General features: G+C 43.9%; 2 protein-coding genes across 2 annotated transcripts in view; both read right to left on the bottom strand.

Annotated features, from left to right (window-relative positions):
• The window catches only part of LOC130285369 (transmembrane protease serine 9-like), a 50,158-nt gene extending 44,071 nt beyond the window's left edge, over nucleotides 1-6,087 (bottom strand). Inside the window, exons 1-2 of the mRNA XM_056536727.1 lie at nucleotides 6,033-6,087; nucleotides 738-948 (exon numbers count right to left, since the gene is read on the bottom strand). Coding sequence (XP_056392702.1) covers nucleotides 738-948; nucleotides 6,033-6,087 — 266 coding nt within the window. The remainder of the gene's footprint in view (nucleotides 1-737; nucleotides 949-6,032) is intronic.
• A 2,728-nt stretch (nucleotides 6,088-8,815) lies between these two features.
• On the bottom strand, nucleotides 8,816-27,610 carry LOC130285150 (serine protease 33-like). The gene is made up of 5 exons (XM_056536416.1): nucleotides 27,489-27,610; nucleotides 14,770-14,980; nucleotides 10,684-10,955; nucleotides 10,375-10,544; nucleotides 8,816-9,192 (listed from the first exon to the last, which is right to left on the bottom strand). The coding sequence occupies exons 1-5, from the start codon at nucleotides 27,529-27,531 to the stop codon at nucleotides 8,950-8,952; spliced, it is 939 nt and encodes a 312-aa protein (XP_056392391.1). The 5' UTR covers nucleotides 27,532-27,610; the 3' UTR covers nucleotides 8,816-8,949.
• Nucleotides 27,611-27,963: the final 353 nt, after the last annotated feature.

The raw sequence follows: 27,963 nt of genomic DNA, 5'->3' as shown, positions 1-27,963 counted from the left end.
GAAACAAGGGTCTACTGTGATCAGACGGGCTGCACAGATAGTGAAGAAGAGCGGGCCCCACAGATAGTGAAGAAGAGCGGGCCCCACAGTAAAATCACAGTCTGGTGCCCCCTGTTGGTTCATGGCATCCCCCTCTTCTATGCTGAAACAGTAGAGGACAATACTTTGGCTCCCAAGATCCTTGGCTATTTCATTCTGCTTTCTTTGTGGACATTGAGTAGAGGGAGTGGCCTGTGCAAGCTCACCCCGCCCACGAGGAACCAACCTGAGGTGGGAACTTAATTCCTCTCGGAATAGGAGAAAACTAACACCTTTACATATCATACGGATGTTCTTACCTTTCAAAGCAGTGGGCAGCGCTCAGCACCCACTGCGGGGCAATGAGAGACCCCCCACAAATATAGGCTAAAAGCAGTAGAAAAGTTCCCCTCTAGGCGCAAAACGCTCTCCGAATGGAATCGAGTGAGATGATATGTTTAAAATTAAAATACTTTTATTCAAATCTAAAACCAATGACGCGTTTCAGGTATGCACCCTTCCTCAGATTGGCATGAGGACAATACTTTGGCTCCCAAGATCCTTGGCTATTTCATTCTGCTTTCTTTGTGGACATTGAGTAGAGGGAGTGGCCTGTGTAAGCTCACCCCGCCCACGAGGAACCAACCTGAGATGGGAACTTCATTCCTCTAGGAATAGGAGAAAACTAACACCTTTACATATCATATTGATGTTCTTACCTTTCAAAGCAGTGAGCAGCGCTCAGCACCCACTGTGGGGCAATGAGAGACCCCCCACAAATATGGCTTCCCTGGTACTGCACGCTGACTTGCCAAGGCCATTCTCCATCCACAGCATCTGTCCCTCCAACTATCCTGCTGGTGACCATAGGCGATCCGCAGACATGATGGTCAACTTTAGGTATAGGGGTGATGGCCAATGCGCGACCGACTGGAAGGAGCAAAGATGAAGTGTATTTGGAGGTTAGAGAGGTTTACAAAATTCATAAACAGGGTTGACTTTTTCCTAAGACCCATTTTTTTTTTTGTTTCATAGAAAGCTTAGTATTGCAGCTCAACCTAAATCGAGAGTCCTGCAATACCAGACACAGCCTCTAGAGAAGAGTGGCACTGTTACTGAGGATAAAAGACCTGAAAACACCAGCCAATTACCCACTTTAATAGTTTACTTGTTTCTGAGGAGATTAAGGCTTTCTTCTGAGGGGAACCTTTACCTTAGTACCCATGAGGGTTGTGCCCCAGCTTGTGCCACCCCCGAAGGACATATAAAGCTCCATTCTCTTGTAGAGTGTCAGTCAGGGGGTAAGCGTTCTCTTGCGGTCCGTAGGACAGTCAGAGGTTCATTGGTGGCTTCGGTAACACATGGACCTGTTTATGGTCTCCCCCGACCTGAGACTACCAGGTCCATCCCATACTATGAAACACTAATTCTGATCCAACATTCTTAATATCAGCCACAAGGTGTCGCTGTAACACCTTTCTCCGTGACACCATCTGCAACATTGTAACATAGTGCTTCCTAACCAGGGTCCCTACAGCTGTTGCAAAACTACAACTTCCAGCATGCCCTGGTTGGAAGCGCTGCTGTAACAATTGTACAATGTTTATTTTTCCGGAATGACATCTCATATACACTACAGTGAATTAAAGGGTTCTCCGGGGAGCAGACAAGGTTTTAAAAGGTTAGTGACCATCTACACCCGTCATCTCCAAACTGTGGCTCTCTAGCCCCCGGTTGCCCAGGCATGCTGGAGATTGTAGTTTCGAAACAGCTGGAGAGCCATAAGTAGGACTGCAATTATGACAAACTGTTCAGTACCTGCATTGACCAGCAGGGGGAGCTCACTGCATACATATAACTTGCTGATCTGGCTCAGTGATGGCTCTATATGCAGAGAGCTCCCCCTATCTTTTACTTTTTTCATTGCATTTTTCAGATTTTGTATCACAAAAATGTTGCTCTGACCACTATATATATATATATATATATATATATATATATATATATATATATATATATATATATATATATATATTATATATATATTAGACATATATTATTTATTATATTATTGAAGATTTATTACAGAACAATCATGATGGAGGGAATATACTTCTACAGGGATTATGGAAGACCAGTCATTTAGGGAGATATCCAGGAATAGAAAACAAAAAAAAAAAAGAGCAATTTTCTTCTTACAACAGCACCACCCCTTTCCTCAAGTCATATATGGTATTACAACTTGGCTCCATTCACTTTGGTGGAACTGAGCTACAAAAATAAATTAAAATATAAAAAAAAAAAAAATAAAATCAGCTCTTTTTTTTTTTTTTTTTTTATTATCTTGGATAAAGGTTCTGCCACATAGACACGTATTCCCCATCCATCATAGGGGATAAGTATCTGATCCTGGGGGGTCTGACTAATAGGAACCCCTGCAATCCTGAGATCAGACTCTGGTGGGGCTACAGTGCACAGACTTGGCCAAAGCTCCATTCATCGTCTATAGCAGTGGTCTTCAACCTGCGGATCTCCAGATGTTGCAAAACTACAACTCCCAGCATGCCCGGACAGCCGTTGGCTGTCCGGGCATGCTGGTAGTTGTAGTTTTGCAACATCTGGAGGTCTGCAGGTTGGAGACCACTGGTCTATAACAATGTTTCCAGACCAGGGTCCTGTTGCAAAACGACAACTCAGCACGCCCAGACAGCCGAAGGCAACAGATGGAGGGACCCTAGTTGGGAAACACTGGTCTATGGGAACTCTAAAGATACTCGAGCGCTGTATTGTTGGAACCCTCACGATCTAAGGTGGTAGAACCACTGCCGGTGCCCACATCTGCCCAAGGAGATGTCCTGGATCCTTCATCTGGACCCAGTGAATATCTGGAGAATCAGGTGGAGAAATTGTACATACCAGCAGACAGGTATTCCCTATCCATGGCACAGGGCATAAGTATCTGATCCTGGGGGTTCTGACTAATGGGAACCCCACAATCTTGGGATCAGACTTTCAAGATGGGACACTGATGGAGCAACAGTGCGTAGACTTGACCACAGCTTCATTCATTGTCCATAGCAATGTTTCCAGACCAGGGTCCCATTAGCTGTTGCGACAACTCCCAGCCGGCGCAGACCGCAAAAGGCTTTCCGGGCATTCTCGAAATTGTCATTTTACAACAGCAAGAGGCGTCCTGGTTAGGAAACACTGGTCTATAGGAGCTCTAAAGATATCTGAGCGCTGTACTGTTGGAACCCTCATGATCTATGGTGGTAGAACTACCCACATGTCTGGTGCCTACATTGTACGTACCAGCAGACAATTATTCCCTATCCACGGCACAGGGCATAAGTATCTGATCATGGGGGGGTCTGACTAATGGGAACCCTCATGATCTCTGGTGGTAGAACCACCTCTGGTGCCCACATTGTATGTACCAGCAGACATGTATTCCCTATCCACAGCACGGGGCATAAGTATCTGATCATAGGGGTCTGACTAATGGGAACCCTCACGATCTCTGGTGGTAGAACCACCTCTGGAGCCCACATGTCTTCACTGCACAAAGGACACGTCCTAGATCATTTCTGGTCCTTCATCTGGACCGAGTGAATATCTGGACAAACAGGTGGACAGTACATAGAATAATATGAAGACCTTGTACGTACCCATATCCAGCATAATAATGACTGCCAGGACCCCGGTATGTGAGAGAATGGCGCTGCCCATTGCCGCATGAAGACGTCTCCCGACTCCCATCTCTCTCCTTTATGCCTCTTTCCTCCTCAGAATAAAGCTTTTATACATCTATGAGAAGCTTCAGATTTCAACCATTTATAAGAATCTCAGCCCCACATAAAAGTGACAGAACACCTGACACTGCTATAGCCAGGAGATCTGGTGTCACCTCACCATGTCGTGCATTAACCCTATGAAGGCCTCCAACTAGAACTTCAAGGAGACTCGGGTCAGAGAACATGAATGGCAATACTGCCAAGTGTGAACCAGAGTCTAAAGGCGACCTATATTATCAGCGGTGGGAAGGAGTCAGTGCACATTGGTGAAAAGACCCTGATAGGATCAATGGTCTTTCCATGTTGGGTCCTCAGCACCATTGATGATGTAGGGGGCCTTTAGATTCAGGCTCGGGTGTCTCTATACACTTCACACTTTGTTTGTATTGTCACGCATGAAAAGTAATACATACCACAAAGTGTTAGGGTTGATTGGGAGGAAAGGTTTTTGAGGGCCCTTTGAGCCTTTTTGTATCTGTGGATGGGAATTAAATACCCCATACCCCCATCTAGGGTATTACAGTTCTTCTGAAAGAACATGAATGTTCTTCTCAGACTTCAACTCTCCGTAGGGATTATACACCGGTGCAACAGGATTCCAGCCAGTAATATTATTAAAATGATTTATTGATAAGAACAACGCGTTTCAACGCCAGGACTAGGGTCTTCATCAGGTTCGTATGAACCTGATGAAGACCCTAGTCCTGGTGTTGAAATGCGTCGTTCTTATCAATAAATCATCTGAATAATATTACTGGCTGGAATCCTGTTGCACCGGTGTATAATCCCTACGGAGAGTTGAAGTGGTTGAAGATTGCTATATGCCTTTAAGGTGGAGGGATCGGCTACATTTGGAATACCTTTCATGCCTATACTAGTGTTGAGCACGAATATTCATAATGCAAATTTTTATAGAGAATATCGGCAATTTGCGAATATTTTGAATATAGTGCTATATATTCGTAATGATGAATATTCGTCTTTGTTTTTTTTTTACATGCAACTCTATGAATTTTTATCACATTTTCCATTCGCATGCAAATTTTTATGCAAATTTTCGCATAGAAAAAAAAGCGAATGAACATAGCGAATATGCAAATTTCGCGAATATAGGATGAATAATAGTCAATATATTCATATTCGTCAAATATTGCAAATTCGAATATGGCCCCTGCTGCTCATCACTAGCCTATACCAGTGTTGTGCCTGTATATTGCACAACTTAGCAGGTAAGTGCTTCCAGGATACTCTCAATATTTGAGTCACAGATAATTGCACTATGGGGCGCTTCCTTTTTTAGTTTTTTGTTACTCTCAGACGTAATGGAAAACATTGCAATGGTTGGATTTAAACCTATTACTCTGATACTAACCAGTGGTAAAGTTAAGTCCTCGTGGGCCCTGGAGTAAAAGCTTCAGGATATGGTGGAACAAATTATTAGTGAATAGTGGAACTGATTACAGGACAGTGGTACTGATCCCAAATGGTATGGGTGGGGGGACCCATGCCAATTGGGATCGGTACCACTGTCCTGTAACCATCAGTTCCACTATTCCCTAATAATTTGTTCCACCATATCCCAATGATCTGTTCCACCACTTCCGGACGAAGCACCTGCTGGTGCGAAACTTTTGCCGGACCAAGAACCCCGTTCCTCTTACATATAAACATGGCGGGGAGACATGTAAGTTTTTTTTTTTTACAATAAAAGAAGATTAAACAAGACAGTGAGTGCTCCATCTTACTTTTTCTTCATAAAGACTAGAGAACCATTGCCTATACTTTGAGTCTCTTCTTGTTTTTGGCATCACATTGAGGTAGACAGATGCCCCTTCATTCTAACTAGTGTTGAGCGGCATAGGCCATATTCGAATTCGCGAATATATGGACGAATATTCGTCATATATTCGCGAATATTCGCATATTCGTTATATTCTCGTTTTATTTTTGCATATGCGGAAATGCGCGTATGCGAAAATTAACATATGCGAATTTCCGCACGCCAGTCTCACACAGTAGTATTAGAGCCTTCTTTACACCACACAAGCTGGAAGCAGAGAGGGGTGATCACTGTGATGTGTACTGTGAAAAAAAAAACAACGAATATTCGTAATTACGAATATATAGCGCTATATTCGCGAAATTTGCGAATTCGCGAATATGCGATATTCGCGAATAATATTCGAATTGCGAATATTCGTGAGCAACACTAATTCTAACCTCCAATGTCCAGGGTCCGTTCCATCGTGAATCTCTTCCTGTACATTGCCGCCATATTCATGTAGGTTTCTATAAAACTTTTGTTTGGCCAACAATGATAACAGGGACTGGTCTAACAGGTTCCCTCCAGTCGGTATTCCTCGAAACATAGAAACTCTTCAATATCAATGAAGTAGTGAGACTCCGACACAAGAGAGGGTGGGACACCGCCTGAATAGACATTAGACGTAGCTTCTCATTGTTTTTCGTTTTCTTGACTACACTTCCCAGATACTCAATACTAAAGGCCTGAGGGAGGATTCCGAGAATGAATGACCTTCAACACACGATACTGCAAACCTTAAAGGGGTACTCCGCTGCTCAGCATCTGGAAAAAACTGTTCTGAACGCTGGAGCCGGGAGCTCGTGACGTCATAGCCACGCCCCCTCATGACATCACACCCCGCCCCCTCAATGCAAGCCTATAGGAGTGGGCGTGACATCTGTCACGCCACCTCCCATAGACTTGCATTGAGGGGCCGGGGTGTGATGTCATGAGCGGCGGGGCTAAGACGCGACGAGCTCCCGGCGCCGGCTGTAGCGTTTGCAACAGTTTGTTGCAGCGGAGTACCCGTTTAATGTGGAAGTTATATAGTACTCCATGAAGTATCAAAGGGAGACGTGAGGTTCCTTATCCCCCAATGATTCTCTCATTTTACCACAAGAATCAAAACCACAAGAATTGACTGGAGTAAATCTTTCACTACATTGTGAGCTAATGATTCCATTATACACTTAAAGGGGTACTCCAGAGGGGAAACAATCAAATTAACTGGTGCCAGAAAGTTATACAGATCAGATTTGTAAATTACTTCTATGTAAAATTCTTAATCCTTCCAGTACTTATCAGCTGCTGTATGCTCCACAGGAAATTGTGTAGTTATTTTCTGTCTGACCACAGTGCTCTCTGCTGCCACCTCTGTCTGTGTCAGGAACTGTCCTGAGCAGGATAGGTTTTCTATGGGGATTTTCTCCTGTTCTGTACAGTTCCTGACACAGACAGAGGTGTCAGTAGAGAGCACTGTGGTCAGACTGAAAAGACTACACAACTTCCTCTGGAGCATACAGCAGCTGATAGGTACTGGAAAGAATTAAAGGGCCATGTGACAACAGGAAGGATCTAATGCAGGCCTGTCGAGACCTACAGATGAGAGGAGGTGTATAACTGAATATATATTAGATCCTGATCCCATAGAGATAGCAGCAGCAGTTACAGATAGAGCTGGAGGAGTAAAAATACTATATATCCTGATTCCATAGAGATCGCAGCAGCAGTATACAGATAGAGCTGGAGGGCAGCGGTATAACTACTGTATATCCTTATTCCATAGAGATAGCAGCAGTATACAGATAGAGCTGGAAGGGAGGTGTATAACTACTATATTTCCTGATCTCAGAGGAATAGCAGCAGCAGAAGCAGTATACAGATAGAGCTGGAGGGGGTACAAATACAATATATCCTGATCCCATAGAGATATCAGCAGTATACAGATAGAGCTGGAGGGCAGCTGTATAACTTCTGTATATCCTTATCACATAGAGATAGCAGCAGTATACAGGGAGCTGGAGGGGAAGTGTATACCTATTTTATATCCTGATCCCAGAGAGATACATATAGCAGCAGTATACAGATAGAGCTGAAGAGGAGAGGTATAAAGATACCAGCAGTATACAGAGAGAGAGTTGGGGCTCAACTTGCATTTTACTAGGATTTTCCAAAAATGGCAGAAAAGTAGCACCATTTTACAGTCATTCATATATATTTCTTTAACAGTGAATTTGAAAAATCACAGTAAAATGCAACATGTGAAACAACCTGAAGACATTAAACATTCATAAAACAACTCAATTGTCATTATAGGTCAAAATGCTTCCCCCTAAAGGCAATATTTGTCTAAAAAAAACACACTTGATGAATAAATAAAACAGTAAAACAGCATCAAAACAGTACATGCTGTGAACTGACATCAACCCCTATGAATCTCAGCTGCTGGAGTCTAACCAGGTAATTAGATGACCAGGTGCAGTGATAAGACTCCACCCCCTCTTTCTGCAAAGTCAGAGGAATCATGGGACATGTAGGCAGCACAAGGAAATCATTTCAGAGGGGAAATAAACACAATTATAATATTATTATTGTGATTATTATTATTAGCAATAGTAAGTCAGTTTGGTCACAAAAGCCCATGATGTACCTGTCCCTACTGGACACTCTTGATAGCCATGATCCATTGAACAAATAAAAAGAAAAACTCAGCAGCTCACATATGTAGAAGACCTAATCCTTCTGACCAGTGATCTTTGGATGTTCCAGCCATATACAGATTATAAAATATACAATGTTTTATAAAACAAGAAAACATTTATTTATCATAAACAAATGTCACAAGGTAAGATCCGAACAGGTAAAATATCTTCATGTTATCTTTATGCCTAAAAAAATACTTTAATCTATACAAATGATGGTGGACCTTCATTCATTCAAGGAAGATGCAAGATGTGTTGGTTGGGAATGTATTGGTTGGGGATCTGTTGGGTTGGGGGGGGGGGTCTGTTGGTTGGGGATTTATTGGTTGGGGGGGGGGGGGGGTCTGTTGGTTGGGGATTTATTGGTTGGGGGGGGGGGTCTGTTGGTTGGGAATATATTGGTTGGGGGATCTGTTGGTTGGGAATTTCACTGTCCAGTATATATGGCGGCTGCTTCGGTCACATGAGGTATTTCATAGGCAATTTCGCAATCTTTGTCCTGGCACCTGACCACCTCGAACAATCCCACCAATGTAATCTTGGGCCATCACAGAGTCTGACTCCCAGAACTCAGTCTATGAAAATTATTATTATTCCAGTTTCTTGACCCTGTTGGGTCATCTGCAGATTATCAAGTGTGTAGCAATAAAGAGATAAAAAACAGTAAAGCCGACGCCGTAAACACGGAGGCCGAGGATGGCGGAGAAGACACGGAACGCATGGCTCCATACGAGTAGACCCAGTTGTAGTAGTTTGGGACATAGGTATAAACTCCTGGACGGTTCGGCATGGCACATTGATCACCCCAACTTACAATACCGACTAGATACCAAGCATCGTTGTAATTACACACCAGCGGTCCCCCAGAGTCACCCTGAAACAAGCAAAAATAATAGTAAATAACATGGATAGGAAAACACTAAATACATCTTTAGGGTAGGGTCACACATAGCGTATGGCACGTTTCGGATGCGCTGACACCAGTCACTAGAGCATGCTCCCTGCTGCGGCCATTGGGGTTGGTGCAGCCACAGTGTCAAATACGCTACGTATGACCCTACCCCAATAGTTTATCTACTGTACTCCAATCATTGTATTCTGATACATGGTCATAGTTATGGAGATGATGCCAAAAGCTTTACAGGGCATGAGGACACATACATGAGATTTCATAGTTCAATGGGCACTGTCAGATCCCCCAATTTTTTTTTTTAGATGTTGTTACTGATGAAAATGAAAGACCTTTTGTAATGTGGTTGTTTAAAAAAAATGTTGAATATTTAAAAAAGAAAATGGCTCCAGAAAATCCCACCAATTTGGGACCTCATACCTACTGGGACACTAACCAGTCCTGCAGCAGCATCAGCTTGTCCATCAGTCATGGACAAGCACACCAATCATCTCCCACCCCTACAAGGAAGGGACACACCCCCTCCCACCACACACCAATCTCCTTTCACCACCACCACCACTACCACCACCACAAGGGAGGGACACACCTTGTCCCCCTGTGAGGATTTCTAATAGTGATGAGCGGCAGGGGCCATATTCAAATTTGTGATATTCCACGAATATATTGACGATTAATCGTCCTATGTTCTACGAAAATGTGCATGGAAAATTTGCATAAAAATTAAACAAACATTAAAAAACGAATATTCATCATCACGAATATATAGCACTATATTCTAAATGTTTGCAAAATTTCGAAGTGCTGATATTCGCCATTAAGAATTTGCATAACGAATATTTGTGCTTAACACTAATTTCTAACACTGAGCTAATAAAGAGGTATTTTTATAAGAATTATATGTGAAAGAGGCAAAAAATTAGATGTACACAGTCAAGATTAGGTGCTAGGAAACATATTTATATATATATATATATATTTTTTATTTATTTATTTTATTTTTGTGGGATCTGACAGGGTAACGTGCAATAGGGTAACGTGCACACAACAATAGTATAATGGACCTGACTTTAAGGTGGGGGAAAGAAGAATCAAAACTGTCCCAACCAATTTCCAACAATGGAATTTAGAAAATAATCCACCCACCTGGCAGGAGTCCTTCTGTCCAGTCTGGTATCCTGCACAGATCTGGTCGCTAGGAATGATCTGTTGGTTGGAGCCAATGTCGGAGTTGACATGGTACATGGCATCACAGGCGCTATTGCTAATAAGAGGCACCATGACCTGCTGGAGGGTCTGTGGGTACGGAAGGGTTACTACAAAAAAAAAAACGAAAAAATGACTGAGGTCATGGAATACAAAAAACAGTAACATAAAGACCCCGGACCAGAGCCATGACATGGTAGGTAAAGTATTATAAACTTGGAATGTTGTACACCTCTTGAATTTTCTTACCTCCAGATCCTATATCGCCCCATCCAGTAACCCAGCATTTGGTGCCAGCCGTGAAGCTCATAGATGCCGATGGGACACACACTGGCAGAATGTACTCCGTATAAGTAACAGGACCGGAAAGCTTTATCAGGGCAATGTCCCCCGGTGTGCCAGCTCCACTGAACAGGGAATTTACAAAAATACTTTGTACATTGGACTCAACCTGGTGAGGACTGGTGATTTGCAGCTGGTACTCGCCAAGAATGACTGTGTAGTCAGAAAGGGTCGTAGACCTGGAATGAAACCAAACATCAGGTTACACAATGATGAGGAGCATCTTCACCTTCTACAATGTTATCCATGTAGCAGCAGGTAGAGATCTCCTTGGGCCCCTGGCGGAAACTAGTGATGTCACCTAAGAGTTCACTTTAAGGCAATAGGTCACAGTGTCAGCAAAAAGTAACATCTTTTCCTCACAGAAGTCCCATCTGACTGCCAAGTACTAATTTTACACTAGGAGATCAGTATTGCCATTGACCACCAGGAGGTTGGTGCACTGGGTGCTCAGTGTCACGGTTGTCATCTTTCCTGCCATCCACCTCAATCCTGACAGCTAGAGATGAGTGAATTTCTGAAAAATTTGATTCGGCCGATTCGCAAAATTTTAAGAAAAATCCGGTTCGGTCCGAATTTATTTGTGCCGAATCGCTATTAAAAGCAGCTATTTATGGTCTACAGAGAGGCTCAATAGGGGCGTAGAACCCTTTGACTTGTCTTAACATACATAGGGAGTGTGCTGTGTTAGTGAAATAATACTGTTTTTTATTATGACATGCAGATAACAGGCATCACTATTAGAACCATTGCCGCAGAGAGTCTGGATGTGGCAGATTTTTTAATGTCATTTTTATTTCATTTTTTTTAAATTTATTTTAATTTTTTTGATTACCCATTCTGGTGAGCATAGAGCTGGTGGTCCTCTGCGAAGCGAGCAACCCCCTTTTCCAGCCCCTGCCTCTCAGCCCCCCCCTCCCCGACTGTGAAAGTGTGAATGTTTCATTTATTCAGTCATGGTTCACTGGATTCTTGTGATAATTTTACAGGTAATACGACATCGACAACCATAGGGCCTCAGTCATGAAAAGATTTCATCGATTTTTTTAAATTTCAAATTTATATTAGATTTCCAAGTTTAATGTCCCGGCGTTTACTTTGAACTCATACTATAGGACCACGAATCTAAGGAGTCACATGGCAGCACAATGACAGAGCCTAGAGGTGGCAGCAGCATGAGGAGACCATAATGTGACAGAATGACACAGCCTGGAGTTGGCAGCAGCATTAGAAGACAATCCCTAAGATTAAAAGATTAAATCCCTAAGATTAAAAGATGAATTTTAAAATTTAAATTGAAGATTTATGGTAGCTAGGGCTACCGTAAAAATTTTTAGGTAATGTCCCAGGCCCAGCAGCATCAGTAAATCATATAGTGGCTGAATGACACAGCCTCAAGTTTGTGGCAGCAAGAGGAGACCATATAGTGGCTGAATGACACAGCCTGGAGTTGGTGGCAGCATGAAGAGAACATATGGTGCCTAAATGAGACAGCCTGGAGGTGGCAGCAGCATTAGGAGTCCTGAAAGTTACCCAGTGACAGAGTGGTGCGGTGGGTGGCATTATCAGTACCCGGCGACGAAGGTGGGTCAGAAAAGGTCTGAAGCGGAGGAGAGTCAGACCTGCGAAAGGATGGACAATGGCCCAATAAGCATCAGCCAAATGACTACGTAGGATTTCTCTGTAGTAGGTCAGTTTGTCCTCTCTCAGTGGGTGTAAAAAAGGCCCCCCATTTTGAGGAGGTAGTGAGGGTCCAATAAGGTGGAGAGCCAGAAGTCATCCCGCTGCTGAATGGTGACAATTCGGCATCATTACGCAAGCAAGCAAGCATGCATCATGCCATTTGTGCAAGTGACTCGGAGGAACTCCCTGCCTCCATCTTCACTACATACTGCCATGATGTGTCTGGGTCCTCTGTCTCGCCTTCATTATAAGGCTAGGTTAACACTGAGGAATTTCTGGGCAGAATTTCTGCCGGAGATTGAGCCGGCGGCGCTGGGACCGAGCAGACTACATTGCTGCCCCCATAGACTGCAATACATTTCTGGGTGGATCTTTTGGGAGATCTGCTCAGAAATGAATTGCCATCTATGGGAACGGAAATGTAGTCCACGTGATCCTAGTGCCGCCGGCTCGATCTCCGGCAGAATTTCTTGCCAGAAATTCCACAGTGTGAACCTAGCCTAACCCTCTAGCTCCTCTGAATGCTCCTCCTCTCCTGTCAGATGACTGGAAAAACCACCCATTCGGCGAAACCTAAACTGTGCTCCACTGTGCCCCTCCCCTTCCTCCAGTTCAGCCCCCACAGGGATCATGTGGCCGTGCGATGTAGGCGCCACGGCTCCCAATTGTGATCGGCTTCATCATCATCATCAACAAGTGTCTGCACGTCAATGATGTCCTCCTCAGGTTCCCCAACAGTGTCTGCTTCAGAACCCTGAACCCTGGCAACACCACCTCCCACGTCACTCTCCACATCACTACTTGGCCTCCTAGCGGAGCAAGCGGCGCATGTCTCCTCCCCTGCTTGGCTGTCCAGTAGCTGCTGACTGTCCTCTATTAGATCATCCTCAGTAAATAGTGGAGCTGAACCCACAGCATAAGATACTTCTTTGGGAGAGGGAACAGCATAGTACAAAGGCAATGGGAGGACAGGGACTGCTCCCGGGCCATTCCAACTGAGGGTTGTGTCTGAGGAACCCAACAACTGTTGACTGGGGGTACCAGATGTCACTTGTGATGATGTGGATGAGCGTGTTAATCAATCGATGACCAGATGGGTTGCTGGTCAAGACACGACCGCTGGCTGATACCGGGAGCTCAGGCCTCTCTCTGCGATTCCTGCTGCCACTCGCCCCTAGTCTGCTGCAATCTCTGCCTGTGCCTGATGAATTTAGGCCTTTTCCACTTCTCTGTGCACGTTCTGGCACTTCTCTGCCTGACATACTTAGTGTGTATATGAGGGGAGTACAATACGCTTCACTATGCTTAAAACAGCATTTGTCTAGAACAGCAGCAGGTGTGTACTTTTTGCTGTCCTTTCCCAGTATCTAGGCCCTTGAGACTATATCAGGAACATAATGGTACACTTAGATGTAGGCATGTGGTATGCCCTTATGAGGGCAGAAAAATGCACTACAGTAAGCTTAAAAAAGTTTGTGTACAACACCAGCAGTGGACACCAGTGCTGCATCACATAGTCAATGTATACTACAGCCAAAATTGCATTCTCGCAATCTCAATCCCTTCCCTATCAGTGCTTCTAGGCAGGATTTGTGCTTGAGCTGAATCGCTGCTGTTCTTCTGGGCAACACACTGCTCTCTGCTCCTCTCTGTAATACAATGCTGTAGACAGTGACTGGGAGGTTGATCGCTGCAGTAAGAATGATTTTCTGTGACAAAAACTGCTCTCTGTCCACCAGAACGTTGACTTGACTAGGAGGTAAATCGCTGCTGGAAAAACTTTTCTTTGTAACACACAGGCTGTCTGTCCTATCTCTCTGCAGTGAAAGAATGATGTGAGTGGCCGCAATATGGCTGCTGATTATATAGGGCTGTGACATCACAGGGGTGACTGGCTGCTGATAGGCTGCATCCTGCATGCGATTCAGGGTCATCCCACCTACCCATGTTCCTGCCTTCCCAGGATTCCTTGCCCCATCTCCTCACATGTGCATCTGCCATTTAGATGCCCTGGAGCCTGGACTGCATTAAATGGAGTTAAATGAAGCGATTCACGCGATAGAATCTCGTTGATATCCGCATTCGTTACAAATTAAATTTTTCATGACATTCGTAACGAATTCAGATTAATCAGATTCGATTTGTTCATCTCTACTGACAACTGTATTTTACTCTTTTTCATATACAGTTGTCCCAATAAAGGACAATGTGATCGGTTTTCCCTGCCTGACTGCACATCCTGACCATTCAGCTGTTTAGTGCCTTGCTTGACTACAGATTACGGCATTATATCTGTAGGTAGCAACTTACATTTCAAAGCAATGTGCGGCGGTGAGCACCCATTGGTTGGAGATCAAGGATCCACCACAGATGTGGGAGCCATGGTACCGTAGACTGATCTGCCATGGCCATGCCCCATCATGTGCATTTGTGCCACCAACAATCCGACTATTGATCACCGGGTTTCCACACACTGGTTGGGCAGGGGTGGTGACATTGGAGATCACTGGAGTGGTGAAGACTGGAAAACAGAAAGGAAAATAATTTAGCCCTAAATACCTCAGATCAGTTTCTTGCCCAAGGCTACGGTCTACTATGGCAAAGAACCAAAGTTACCCATGTAATGGTGGCCATAGACTTTCAATAATTGTCGACCAAACAATAGGGTCAGGTCGTAAAAATCTGACCGATTCTTCTCTGCACCGATATTTGTTAGGGGAGAGACAGGAGGCCACCATACACGATAGACATGTGCACAACTAGAGATGAGCGAACTTACAGTAAATTCGATTCGTCACAAACTTCTCGGCTCGGCAGTTGATAACTTTTCCTGCGTAAATTAGTTCAGCCTTCAGTTGCTCCGGTGGGCTGGAAAAGGTGGATACATTCCTAGGAAAGAATCTCCTAGGACTGTATCTACCTTTTCCAGCCCACCGGAAAGCTGAACTAATTTATGCAGGAAAAGTCATCAACTGCCGAGCCGAGAAGTTTGTGACAAATCGAATTTACTGTAAGTTCGCTCATCTCTATGCACAACCAAAAATTTTGTTTTGTTTTGTTTTTTTCGGATGAAATTTTTTTTGGTTCTGTCAAACCTTAGGGATACAGTTATTCGTTTTATTATATTTTCAGATGCATTTGTATATATTTTTTCGGTTCTATTTGGAAACTGTACAGCATTTCGATGAATTCTTTATTTTGGATCTATTCGTTATATAGGTCATTCATTTTATTTTAGTTATTCGTTTTTATGGTTAGTGGCTATGGAGATTCCTTTTTTAATAAGATTTTGTAGGGTGCCATTAAAAAAAATAAAATAAAAAAAGATTCAGTAGTGAAGGAAAAAATAGTATCTAACGAAATTGATCTTTTTTATAATAATTTTTTAAATAAATTTTAAAACAGGGATCAATTTATGCGGGCGGGCGGGGACCTAAAAATGTAGCCGGCAATAATAAAAATGTAGTGTGTGTGTTTCACTTTTTTTCTTTATTTTTTACATTTTTTTAGGTAGTACTACTACTCCCAGCATGGAACACACTGTTCCATGATGGGAGTAGTGGTATCTGTACTAATAGACAGATCGCCTGTTGCGATCCTCCTGTATAATGTATAGATGCGGGCGGCCGCTCTTCTATGGTCTCCAGCACTGCCGTATATATACACCTATTCATATTTCCCGCAGAAAGCTGTGATTGGCCAGATGGTTCCAGCCAATCACAACTCTCTGTGGGAAATCGGAATGTGTATATATACACGTCAGTGCAGTGGATCATAGGAGAGCGGCCGCTGCATCTATACATTATACAGGAGGATCACAGCGGGTGTCAGGAGTGATACCCGCTGTGATCTTTCCTTAACTGCAGGTACTACAACTCCCAACATGGAGCACACTCTGCTCTATGCTGGGAGCTGTAGTTTCTGCATTAATAGACAGATCGCATCATGTGTCAGAAGTTACACTCACTGCGATCTGTCTATTAATGCTGATACTACAGCTCCCAGCATGGAGCAGAGTGTGCTTCATGTTGGGAGCAGTAGTACCTGCAGGTAAGAACAGATTACAGCGGGTATCACTACTGACACCCAATGTGATCATCCTGTGTATTGCAGAGATGGAGCGGCTGTATACAGAGCTCGCGTCTCTGCTGTGTACTCCGGCTACTCACTCATTCATATTTCCCTCAGAGCTGTGATTGGCCGGATGGCTGCAGCCAATCACAGCTCTGGGCTGAAAATATGAATGAGTGATGTTCTATTTACATCACTGGTCGGAGTATAGTACAGAGATGCGCGCGCTGTATAAAGCCGCTCTGCTTCTCTGCTATATTATGGATGATTGCATCGGGTGTCATGACTGATACCCAGGGCAATATGTCTATTATTATTATAGGTACTACTACTCCCATCATGGAAAAGTCTGTTCCATGCTGGGATAGTAGTACTACCTAAAAAAAATGTAAAAAAATTGAGAAAAAAAGTGAAACACACACACACTTTATTAAATGGTCCCTTGCTTCTAAATGAAAACAAACTTTGTTTTAACTAAAATAAAAATGTGTTTTTCACAATTTCATTGGCATGTACAATTCGTTTTGTTATGAATTCGGATTCATTTGGATGTAAATATTGCATACATTTGGATCAATCTGAATGTACGAAATATGAACAATTCGGACGAAAACGAATTACGTCCAAAACGAATTGCACATGTCTAATAGACGGTCAGATAAACCCGCTGAAGAGCATCTTTAGACTTTTCCACTTGCCCTTGAACTCCACAAAAGGTCACCTCTTATGGTATATTTAGTAACCTTACCCTAGACCAGGAATAGGCAAACTTTGGCACCGCAGTTGTTTCGGACTATATCTCCCATGGTGGTTTTACAGCCAAAACACTGCCAAAGCATCTTGGAAGATATAGTCCAGAACATCTGCAGTGCCGAAGGTTGACTATGTCTGCTGTAGACCATAGTCATGATTGTTGAGCTCATCCATTCTAAAGTGGAACCCCAGTCCCCTTGTGGTCAGACAGCTGAAGATCTCACGTTGCCGAGTCACCTACACAAGTATAAATCAATGTCCGATCCTGAAAGATCATTTAAACAAGTAGGGTTTAGCCAGAAACTCCCCTTTTGGACTTGGCATATAATTTCTGATCATGCTTTAAGTCCCTTTAAAAGGGGTACTCCACCTGTCACGATCACACCCTATCGGTCCAGCTAAGACGCTAGAGAGAGTGTGATGGTGCAAGGGTTAAAGCCGTCAGACCTCTGGGTATCCACTACAAGTCCCAGCAAGTCACCAAATTATCCCTTAGATAAACGTGTTTTACCAGAGCCTCCTTCAGAAAGGTGAGCTCATATATTTAGAGATCAAAGACCAGAGCTGATAAATTAAGCATTTAATCTGATAAAAGGTATCACAGTGCTATATATATATATATATATATATTATATATATATATAAAAATACAGAAACAAATGACATACAGTTACAAAAATATGAAAGAGTTTAGCAAGGCAAGTTCAGAAAACAAAAGATGAAGTTCTTACAGCATGATGATATAGCAGTCCATGAGAGTGCTGTTCTTAGGATGGTCTTGTCAGCTTGTGGCCCAGCTTTCAACAACCAACTTTTAGTCTAGCATTGTTTAAATATCATATCTGCTTTCTTGGGAGGGGGACTCCATTCCCCCCCTCCCCTCTGATCCCACCAGGGGGGCATCTCTGTCCCTGGCCCTCTTATCTGGTTGATTATATGATGGGACCAGAGTGCATGACTTCCTGCTGCTTCAAAAAGAGCCTCTGACTTCAAAGGAGATGTAAACAAACAGACAGACCCCCCCCCCAATAAAATGCAATACACAAAACACAGTCTGAATGACCTCTCACCCATGGCTTGGATAATACATCACAAAGTTATAATTATAATACACATATAGGATTTTAATAATCAGGCCTTGGGCCTGACACCATCCCTAGACATCTTATCCCCTATCCCAGCTGCGTGACCCCCACCGATCTCCCTGCTACACCCATCATTCATTTAGAACGTCGGGTGCAGCACCGGAGGCTTGTGACGTCATGACCCCTCCCATAGACTTGCATTGAGGGGGGCGTGGCTGTGATGTCATGTGCGGGGTGAGGCTGTGATGTCACGAGCCTCCGCCACGCAACCCCAGTCATCCGGCGTTGAGTGAAGTTCCCTCCGTGCAACAAATGTCTGGGGTGCCGCAGCCGAGATTGTGGGGGTCCCTAACTGCGGGACCCCCGTGATCAGACATCTTGTCCCCAACCTTTGGATGGGGGATAGGATGTCTAGGGGTGGAGTTCCCCTTAAAGGGGTACTCTGGGGAACACAAATTATTCCCTAGGCACAGGATAGGGTGTATGCGTCTGATCACGGGATGTCCCACACAATCTCCTGTACAGGAGCCAGGCTCTTGCCACACAACTTGCCATACTCCTGAGTTCTCTACCCCCCCCCCCCCACCACCACCACCACTTCTCCATCAGACACGCTTGTGTGACGGCCCGCTCAGCCAATAACCGGCTGAGACGGGGTCCAATCTCAGGTGATTGGCTGAGCAGGTTATCACTTTTAATAGTTTCTGAAGGTGAGGGCCGGAGCACTCAGGAGTATGGCAAGTTGAGCAGTGAGAATTGGGCCCCATACAGGAGATTACGTGGGAACCCAGGGGTCGGACCTCCCCGGATCAGACACTTATCCCCTATTCTGTGGATATGGGATAAGTTTAGGGGTCAGACATCGATTTGAAGAAAAGCTAGATGGTAGTGTTAAGCGTGAATATTCGAAATGCAAATTTTTACTGCGAATATAGACACTTCCAGAGGGCACTGATCCCTTCCTTCTTTTTAGGTAAGATAAATCGCGCATGAGCACTATGCAAATTTCTGCATAAAAAAAAAAAAAAAAAAGAGAGAACAAACATAGCGAATGAGAATTTCATATCCATGAAATAACACAAATTTGAATATGGCCTTCGCCGCTCATCACTAGTAGGTGCCACTGTAGAGAAAGTTCTTTCCTACTGGAAATAAGCCATTGTGGTTACTATTGAGGCTCCATTGTATGTTCGTATTGGAGGGGACACAGTTACTAGGAGACCATAGGGGGCAGTACTGGGCAGAATTTCAATATTTGCTGATGACAGTGAGCTCTAAATCTAAGTTTCTAATTTATTATTTATTTATTTTTTTCGAAAAACGCCAATTCTGCCGCATGGAGTTTTCGGCCAAAAAAAATGCTGTGGCCAGATGTTCGCTGTAAATCAATGAGAAATCGCAAAATTATTTTTCCACTTGGCGTTTTTCAGTTTGGCTTTTTTTTTTTATACTTTATGCGTTTTTTCACTCTTTTTTTAGAAGTCTATGGAAGTGGGGGAAAAAAAAAAAAAAAAAAAAGACAAACGACATGTGGGTTTTAACTTTGGCATTTTTGCAGGCGTTTTTTTTTCTTTTTTGGACTTTAGCGATACAAAAGAGTGATTGAGATACCTTTTTTTATTAAAATTTTGTAGGGTACCATTAAAAAACTAAAATGAAAGATTCAGTAGTGATGGAAAAAATTGTATCTAACGAAATTTATCTTTTTTTATAACAATTTTTATTAATTTTTCAAGCAGTTATAAATTTATGTGGGCAGGCGGGGACCTAAAAATGTAGCCGACAATAATAAAAATGTAGTGTGTGTTTTTCACTTTTTTAAAAAAAAAATTTATTTTTAACATTTTTTTAAGTAGTGCTACTACTCCCAGCATGGAACACACTGTTTGAAGATGGGAGTAGTAGTACCTGTACTTCTGACACCTGTTGCGATCCTTCTGTATACTTTATAGATGCGTCCGGGCGCTCTTCTATGGTCCCCTGCACTGACGTATGTATACACACCTATTTCATATTTCACACAGAGAGCTGTGATTGGTCAGATGGTTCCAGCCAATCACATCTCTATGTGGCATATGGGAATATGTGTACATATATGTCAGTGCAGGGGACCATAGAAGAGCAGCCGGCCGCATCTATACATTATACAGGAGGATCACAGCGGGTGTCAGAAGTGATACCTGCTGTGATCTTTCCTTAACTGCAGGTACTACTACTCCCAACATGGAGCACACTCTGCTCCATGCTGGGAGCTGTCATATCTGCATTAATAGACAGATCGCAACAGGTGTCAGAAGTGGCACTTGCTGTGATCTGTCTATTAATGCAGGTACTACAGCTCCCAGCATGGAGCAGAGTGTGCTTCATGTTAGGAGTAGTAGTACCTGCAGTTAAGGACAGATCACAGCAGGTATCACTCCTGACACAATCGTCCTATCTATTGCAGAGATGTGGAGCAGCTCTATACTCAGGCCAGTGATATGAATATAACATCACTCATTCATATTTCCCTCTGACCTGTGATTGGCTGCAACCATCCGGCCAATCACCACTCTGGGCCGAAAATAGGAATGAACAATGTTCTATTCACATCACTGGCCGGAGTATAGTGCGGAGATGCGAGCGCTGTATAGAGCAGAGATGCGAGCGCTGTATAGAGCAGAGATGCGAGCGCTGTATAGAGCAGAGATGCGAGCGCTGTATAGAGCAGAGATGCGAGCGCTGTATAGAGCAGAGATGCGAGCGCTGTATAGAGCAGAGATGCGAGCGCTGTATAGAGCAGAGATGCGAGCGCTGTATAGAGCAGAGATGCGAGCGCTGTATAGAGCAGAGATGCGAGCGCTGTATAGAGCAGAGATGCGAGCGCTGTATAGAGCAGAGATGCGAGCGCTGTATAGAGCAGAGATGCGAGCGCTGTATAGAGCAGAGATGCGAGCGCTGTATAGAGCAGAGATGCGAGCGCTGTATAGAGCAGAGATGCGAGCGCTGTATAGAGCAGAGATGCGAGCGCTGTATAGAGCAGAGATGCGAGCGCTGTATAGAGCAGAGATGCGAGCGCTGTATAGAGCAGAGATGCGAGCGCTGTATAGAGCAGAGATGCGAGCGCTGTATAGAGCAGAGATGCGAGCGCTGTATAGAGCAGAGATGCGAGCGCTGTATAGAGCAGAGATGCGAGCGCTGTATAGAGCAGAGATGCGAGCGCTGTATAGAGCAGAGATGCGAGCGCTGTATAGAGCAGAGATGCGAGCGCTGTATAGAGCAGAGATGCGAGCGCTGTATAGAGCAGAGATGCGAGCGCTGTATAGAGCAGAGATGCGAGCGCTGTATAGAGCAGAGATGCGAGCGCTGTATAGAGCAGAGATGCGAGCGCTGTATAGAGCAGAGATGCGAGCGCTGTATAGAGCAGAGATGCGAGCGCTGTATAGAGCAGAGATGCGAGCGCTGTATAGAGCAGAGATGCGAGCGCTGTATAGAGCAGAGATGCGAGCGCTGTATAGAGCAGAGATGCGAGCGCTGTATAGAGCAGAGATGCGAGCGCTGTATAGAGCAGAGATGCGAGCGCTGTATAGAGCAGAGATGCGAGCGCTGTATAGAGCAGAGATGCGAGCGCTGTATAGAGCAGAGATGCGAGCGCTTTATAGAGCAGAGATGCGAGCGCTGTATAGAGCAGAGATGCGAGCGCTGTATAGAGCAGAGATGCGAGCGCTGTATAGAGCAGAGATGCGAGCGCTGTATAGAGCAGAGATGCGAGCGCTGTATAGAGCAGAGATGCGAGCGCTGTATAGAGCAGAGATGCGAGCGCTGTATAGAGCAGAGATGCGAGCGCTGTATAGAGCAGAGATGCGAGCGCTGTATAGAGCCGCTCCGCATCTCTGCTATATTATGGACGATCGCATCGGGTGTCACGACTGACACCTGGGGCAATATGCCTATTAGTACAGGTACTTCTACTCCCATCATGGAACAGTGTGTTCCATGCTGGGAGTAGTAGTACTACCTACAAAATCTAAAAAAAGATTTATAGAGAAAGAAAAAGTGAAACACGCACACTTTATTAAAAATTAATTAAAATTTTGTTATAAAAAAAATGTAAATCTTGTTAAATAATTTTTTTTCCATCACTACTGCATCCTTTTATTTTTTTGGTACCCAACAAATTTGGGGTACCAAAAAAAATTTAAAAAAAAAAACACCAAGGGGGGCAAAAATGCAGTTTCCACTCAAATGCAAAAAACGCCAGAAAAAAAAAGCAAAAAAAAAAAAAACGCCAAACAAAAGAATAATGCTGTGGCATTTTTTTTTGTCTCTCTTTTTTTTAGGCCACAAAAAATTCAAGTAGAAACTTAGCCTAAGACTATAACACAGAGGAGGACACCATCAGACCGCAGAGGGGTCTGGGGAAGATAGAGGCTAAGGCAGACTAATTAAACCTTTTCGGAGAGGTCTGCCGACTTTATTACGGCCCCCCTCCAGATTGTCTAGTCTAAGTTTAGACCAACTCTTAGTTGACCAACTGCACCAAAATGTTGCTCCAGAATTCTGGTTCATTATTGGTCCTGTATTCCAGCCGTGTAAAAGTCTCCTTCATGTGCATTCGCACCACGTTTTTGCAATACAGTTCCCGTATCAGGTCTTTATTAAAAACTGATTCCTCAAAACCGGACTAAACTGTATCAAAATGTGTGGACAAATTCCAACCCGTATACGGTTGGAAAAAATTATGTCCGGTTGCATCTGTTTGTTAAGAAAAAAAACGTGTATGTTTTAAACTTTTCACTTCATTTTGAATAAAGTTTCACTTGTTTGATTGAAATTAAAAAAAAAAAAAAAAAAACCTGTGCAAAGTCAAAAACTGTATGGTGAAAACCGGACAGAACCGTACGCACATATGGTTCCCATTGACTCCCATGTTTACAAAAATCATATATGGCTTAATACGGTTTTTGACCCAGACCAAAAAACGTGGTAGTCTACGGTTTTGGGTACAGGTAAAAAACCATATAAGATGCAAAACGGACTAAACCGGATGATGCGTTTGGCGTTACAATGTTAAGTCAATTTTATTTTTAGTTTTCTTTATGGTTCCATACGGTTTTTAACTTGAAAAACGTGGTGTGTATGCACCCTAACTGTAGTCAGTTGTGGGCGGGGCCATGTGGGGGTGGCAGTGACATCATCAGATACGTATCCCTGATACTCACTCCCGTCACACGTTTACATAAGAATTTGTTGAGTTTCATTGGCTTTTTGTATGAAGATCAATCTACCTACATGACAAAGACCAACCTTACGGAAGACCTACAAAAGAGATGCAAACATTCTACAGGGCAGTGTTCTCTAAACTGTGGACCTCCAGCTGTTGCAAAACTACGACTCTCAGCATGCCCGGACAGCCAACGGCTGTCCGGGCATGCTGGGAGTTGTAGTTTTGCAGCTTCTGGAGGTCCAGAGTTTGGGCACCCACGGAGGCCCACAGCGTGGGCACCCACTGGAGGACCGCAGCGTGAGCACCCACTGGAGGACCGCAGCGTGGGCACCCACTGGAGGACCGCAGCGTGGGCACCCACTGGAGGACCGCAGCGTGGGCACCCACTGGAGGACCGCAGCATGGGCACCCACTGGAGGACCGCAGCATGGGCACCCACTGGAGGACCGCAGCATGGGCACCCACTGGAGGACCGCAGCATGGGCACCCACTGGAGGACCGCAGCATGGGCACCCACTGGAGGACCGCAGCATGGGCACCCACTGGAGGACCGCAGCATGGGCACCCACTGGAGGACCGCAGCATGGGCACCCACTGGAGGACCGCAGCATGGGCACCCACTGGAGGACCGCAGCCTGGGCACCCACTGGAGGACCGCAGCCTGGGCACCCACTGGAGGACCGCAGCCTGGGCACCCACTGGAGGACCGCAGCCTGGGCACCACCGGAGGACCGCAGCCTGGGCACCACTGGAGGACCGCAGCCTGGGCACCACTGGAGGACCGCAGCCTGGGCACCACTGGAGGACCGCAGCCTGGGCACCACTGGAGGACCAACAACTAACAGTCTCCATTAGTTTTTGAAGCACAATCCAGAAACCGATAATAAATGGAGACCTGTATGAAGGGGAAGTCTTCTCCATAAATCCCTTTAATAACTGCATCAACAATCATGAACATGAGGTCACGTCCTTACAGCACCAATATGGCCGATCACCCGGCTCTCCTAGAGATCAGAAGATCCAATCCACCTATCCAAAGGAACCTTCTTAAAATGTGCCCCCAACCTCATAGATCCCAGAATAACCGGGATATCGAGCAGCTGTCATGGGTTAATAGGGTTTTAGGTAGAACTTGATTAACTCTTGGCTTTTCTCACAACTTTATAATCTATATAACGATGGCGGCCATGTTGGCTGTAACCCAGCTTTTCCATAAATAGATCTCATAAGTCGTTCATATAGAATGTTTAAGTTAGAAAGTTTCTATGTAAAAGGTTTTTCTTCTTATGCCGGAAAGGAGATTCTTATCACTGTGGGCTATGACGCCTGGGAGTGTTAGCAGCGTACACCACACGAGCTGCTGCCGGGGGAGGGGGGGGGGGTATGTTCTGTTTTGTTTGGACGTGTTAAAATTATTGAGAACAAAAAGAGACCGATTACAGGGGGAAATCACAGGAAAATCTTTGAAGGGGTACTCCGGTGGAAAACATTTTTTTAATCTACTGCTGCCAGAAAGTTAAACAGATTTGCAAATTACTTCTATTAAAAAAATCTTTACCCTTCCAGTACTTTTTAGCAGCTGTATGCTACAGAGGAAATTCTTTTTTAATTTCTTTTTTGTCTCGTCCACAGTGCTCTCTGCAGACACCTGATGCCCATATCAGGAACTGTCCAGAGCAGGAGAAAATCCCCATAGCAAACCTATGCTGCTCTGGACAGTTCCTGACACGGACAGAGGTGTCAGCAGAGAGCACTGTGGTCAGACAGAAAAGAAATTCAAAAAGAAAAGAATTTCCTCTGTAGCATGCAGCTGCTAAAAAGTACTGGAAGGGTAAAGATTTTTTTAATAGAAGTAATTTACAAATCTGAATAACTTCCTGGCACCAGTTGATTTAAAGGAAAATGTTTTTTTTTTACCGGAGTACCCCTTTAAGGGTCCCTCATGCATTGGGACTTTTTCCCCCCAAATTAAAAGGGGTTCTCTACCATACCTGGCAGACAGTAATGGACATGCTTAGGAAGGATCTGCGCTTGTCTTGGGGCTAAATGGCTATGTTGTGAGATTACCATAACACTGTGGCTAGCTTTTTGTGAACTGGCATTTCCTGTTTGAGTTTTTTTTTTTGCCTACAAATCCCATAATTAAATTTTTTCTCCCTCCCACACATCAGCTACCCCACCCATTGAAACATAAATGAATTGCGTCCATTCAAAAAGCCTGTGTTTTCCAATCAGGGTGCCTAGAGCTGTTGCAAAAATACAATTAGTTGCAGATTGATCTCTCTCCCACCAAGCGATCGCTCCACCCATTGAAGCAGACAGGCTCCCTGTCATCAGCTGACTAGTGATGTAATGTCTCGGCCGCATTGCAACCTGGGAAAAATCTGAGACAGTTATTTTGTATGCTGGTAAAAATAAATATTGGGGCGAAAATCACAGAAGAATTGTGAGAAAACCGTCACACACAGGTACAGACACTATATTATGGACTACACTAACTTTACAGCCCCTGTAGTATAGTCAAATAAAAAATATTCCTGGAATACCCCTTTAAGGTTTCTAGTTGCAAGTTTTGAAACCAAAGCCAAGAATTGTTCTCCTTCCTTCCATATGAGGCTTCCATGTATGATCTGCTCCCGGCTTTGGCTTCAAAAGCTTGGCACAAAAAAAAACTAAAAAAAAACTTGGGAAAGTTGGGTCACAATCAAGACAACTGAATCAGTATCGGACAATGTTCACACAGTATTTTGAGGCTCAAAAACATTATTTATAGTTATACTCCTAGTGAGCTTCACATTTGTAGGCTTTTTTTTAAACAGATTTTTTTAAAGCATTTACCATGCACTGTATTGAAATTTGATCTTTGGCTTGAAATTTTGTAATTATTATTATTTATTTTTTTTGCATAAAAAAATAAAAAAAAATTAGGAAAGTTGGGTGACAAAAACTAGATCACACAATGTTCACAGAGTATTTTGAGGCTCAAAAACATCCTTGTATTTATACTCATAGTGAGCCTCAAATTTTAAGGCATTTTTTAAAAATTATTGTGCATATTTATTTATTTTTAACAAATCTTTTTGCAAGCATTTTCCATGCACTATATAGAAATTTGATCTTTTGCTTGATTTATTTATTTAAAAAAAAAATTATGTTGAAAACCCCAGTGGATAAAAAAAAAAAAACTGCACAAAAATAAATAAATAAATGAATGAAAATTTGCATAAAACAGCCGTACCTAAATAAAACTTCATTTTTTAATTAAAATTGGAAAAAATTGACATAAAATAGGTGTATTCTGTGGCATAGATTTATACTTCAAAATGCAGCGTGTGAACGCGATCTTGTGGCCCTCGCTACAGCAGTCACCCAGCTTTCCCACTTAAAGACTTGTCGTGGAGGTGTGAAATTTGTACGGCGAGACACGACCCTTGCTCTACGCTGTCGAAAGGATTCTCCGCACGATGGACTGCTCCTCTATTTCAACTTAAACAAGAAGGGTTGTGGCCCGAGTAATTTTTTGGCGCTACAATGTATCATCCCGACCGTTACTTAGACACAAAAGGTATTAATGCATCATTTCGGAAACTGGTCGCCCCCATGTCTTCCGGAGGAGGAGATTAGACAAAAGCGGGCTTGAATATTTTATGATTTTTTTAACCCATTGTTCTTCCCCAAAAACAATTAGTGAATTGGACTAAGACAGTTTTGCCAAAGGGATTGGCCGTAAGCAAGAGTTTGATCAATTGCGGTGAATCGGTGGTCTTCTAGAGGTCACAAAACTTCAATTCCCAGCATGCCCGGACAGCCGTTGGCTGTCCGGGCATGGTGGGAGTTGAAGTTTTGCACCATCTGGAGGGCCACAGTTTGTGACCACCTCAGTGAATGATGAGAAGATGGTAGAAGTCACTTACCGGACATGAGGAGGAGGTTGAGGAGACGTCGGGCACCATTCATGGCGGCTTTGTTGATGGCCCCTTGTGGTCTATGCCCTCCTATACCATTGGGTGAGGACTGATCCCCCCCGTATGTTGTGTCTTCCTCTCGCTCACCGCACACTCACTGAATCTCTCACCTTCAGCTCAGAATGTGGTTCAACCAGTTCCTGGGGAGAATTTTCTTGTTCTGACAACCACATTGACTACGGAGAAGACTCCCTGTGACCAGAGCCGGCGGCCATTGTCATGGTAATGACGTCACCTCCCAGCAAATAAAGATTGTGAGGTTTTATCACTAACTGAATGGGACAGGTGACCGAAAGGCTCCAATCAGAGGGGCCCCGCCCGCTCCGGACACACACACATATCAGCTATATAAGCTACAATGTATCAAGTGTCGTACTGAAGCGTTACATAGAGTGACGTATACAAATATTACATGGAGTAACGT

This window comes from Hyla sarda, chromosome 8 (assembly GCF_029499605.1).
Source record: "Hyla sarda isolate aHylSar1 chromosome 8, aHylSar1.hap1, whole genome shotgun sequence".
Classification (NCBI taxonomy): Eukaryota; Metazoa; Chordata; class Amphibia; order Anura; family Hylidae; genus Hyla; species Hyla sarda.
Note: the sequence above shows the minus strand (reverse complement) of the source record. Positions and strands in the feature narration are given on the sequence as shown.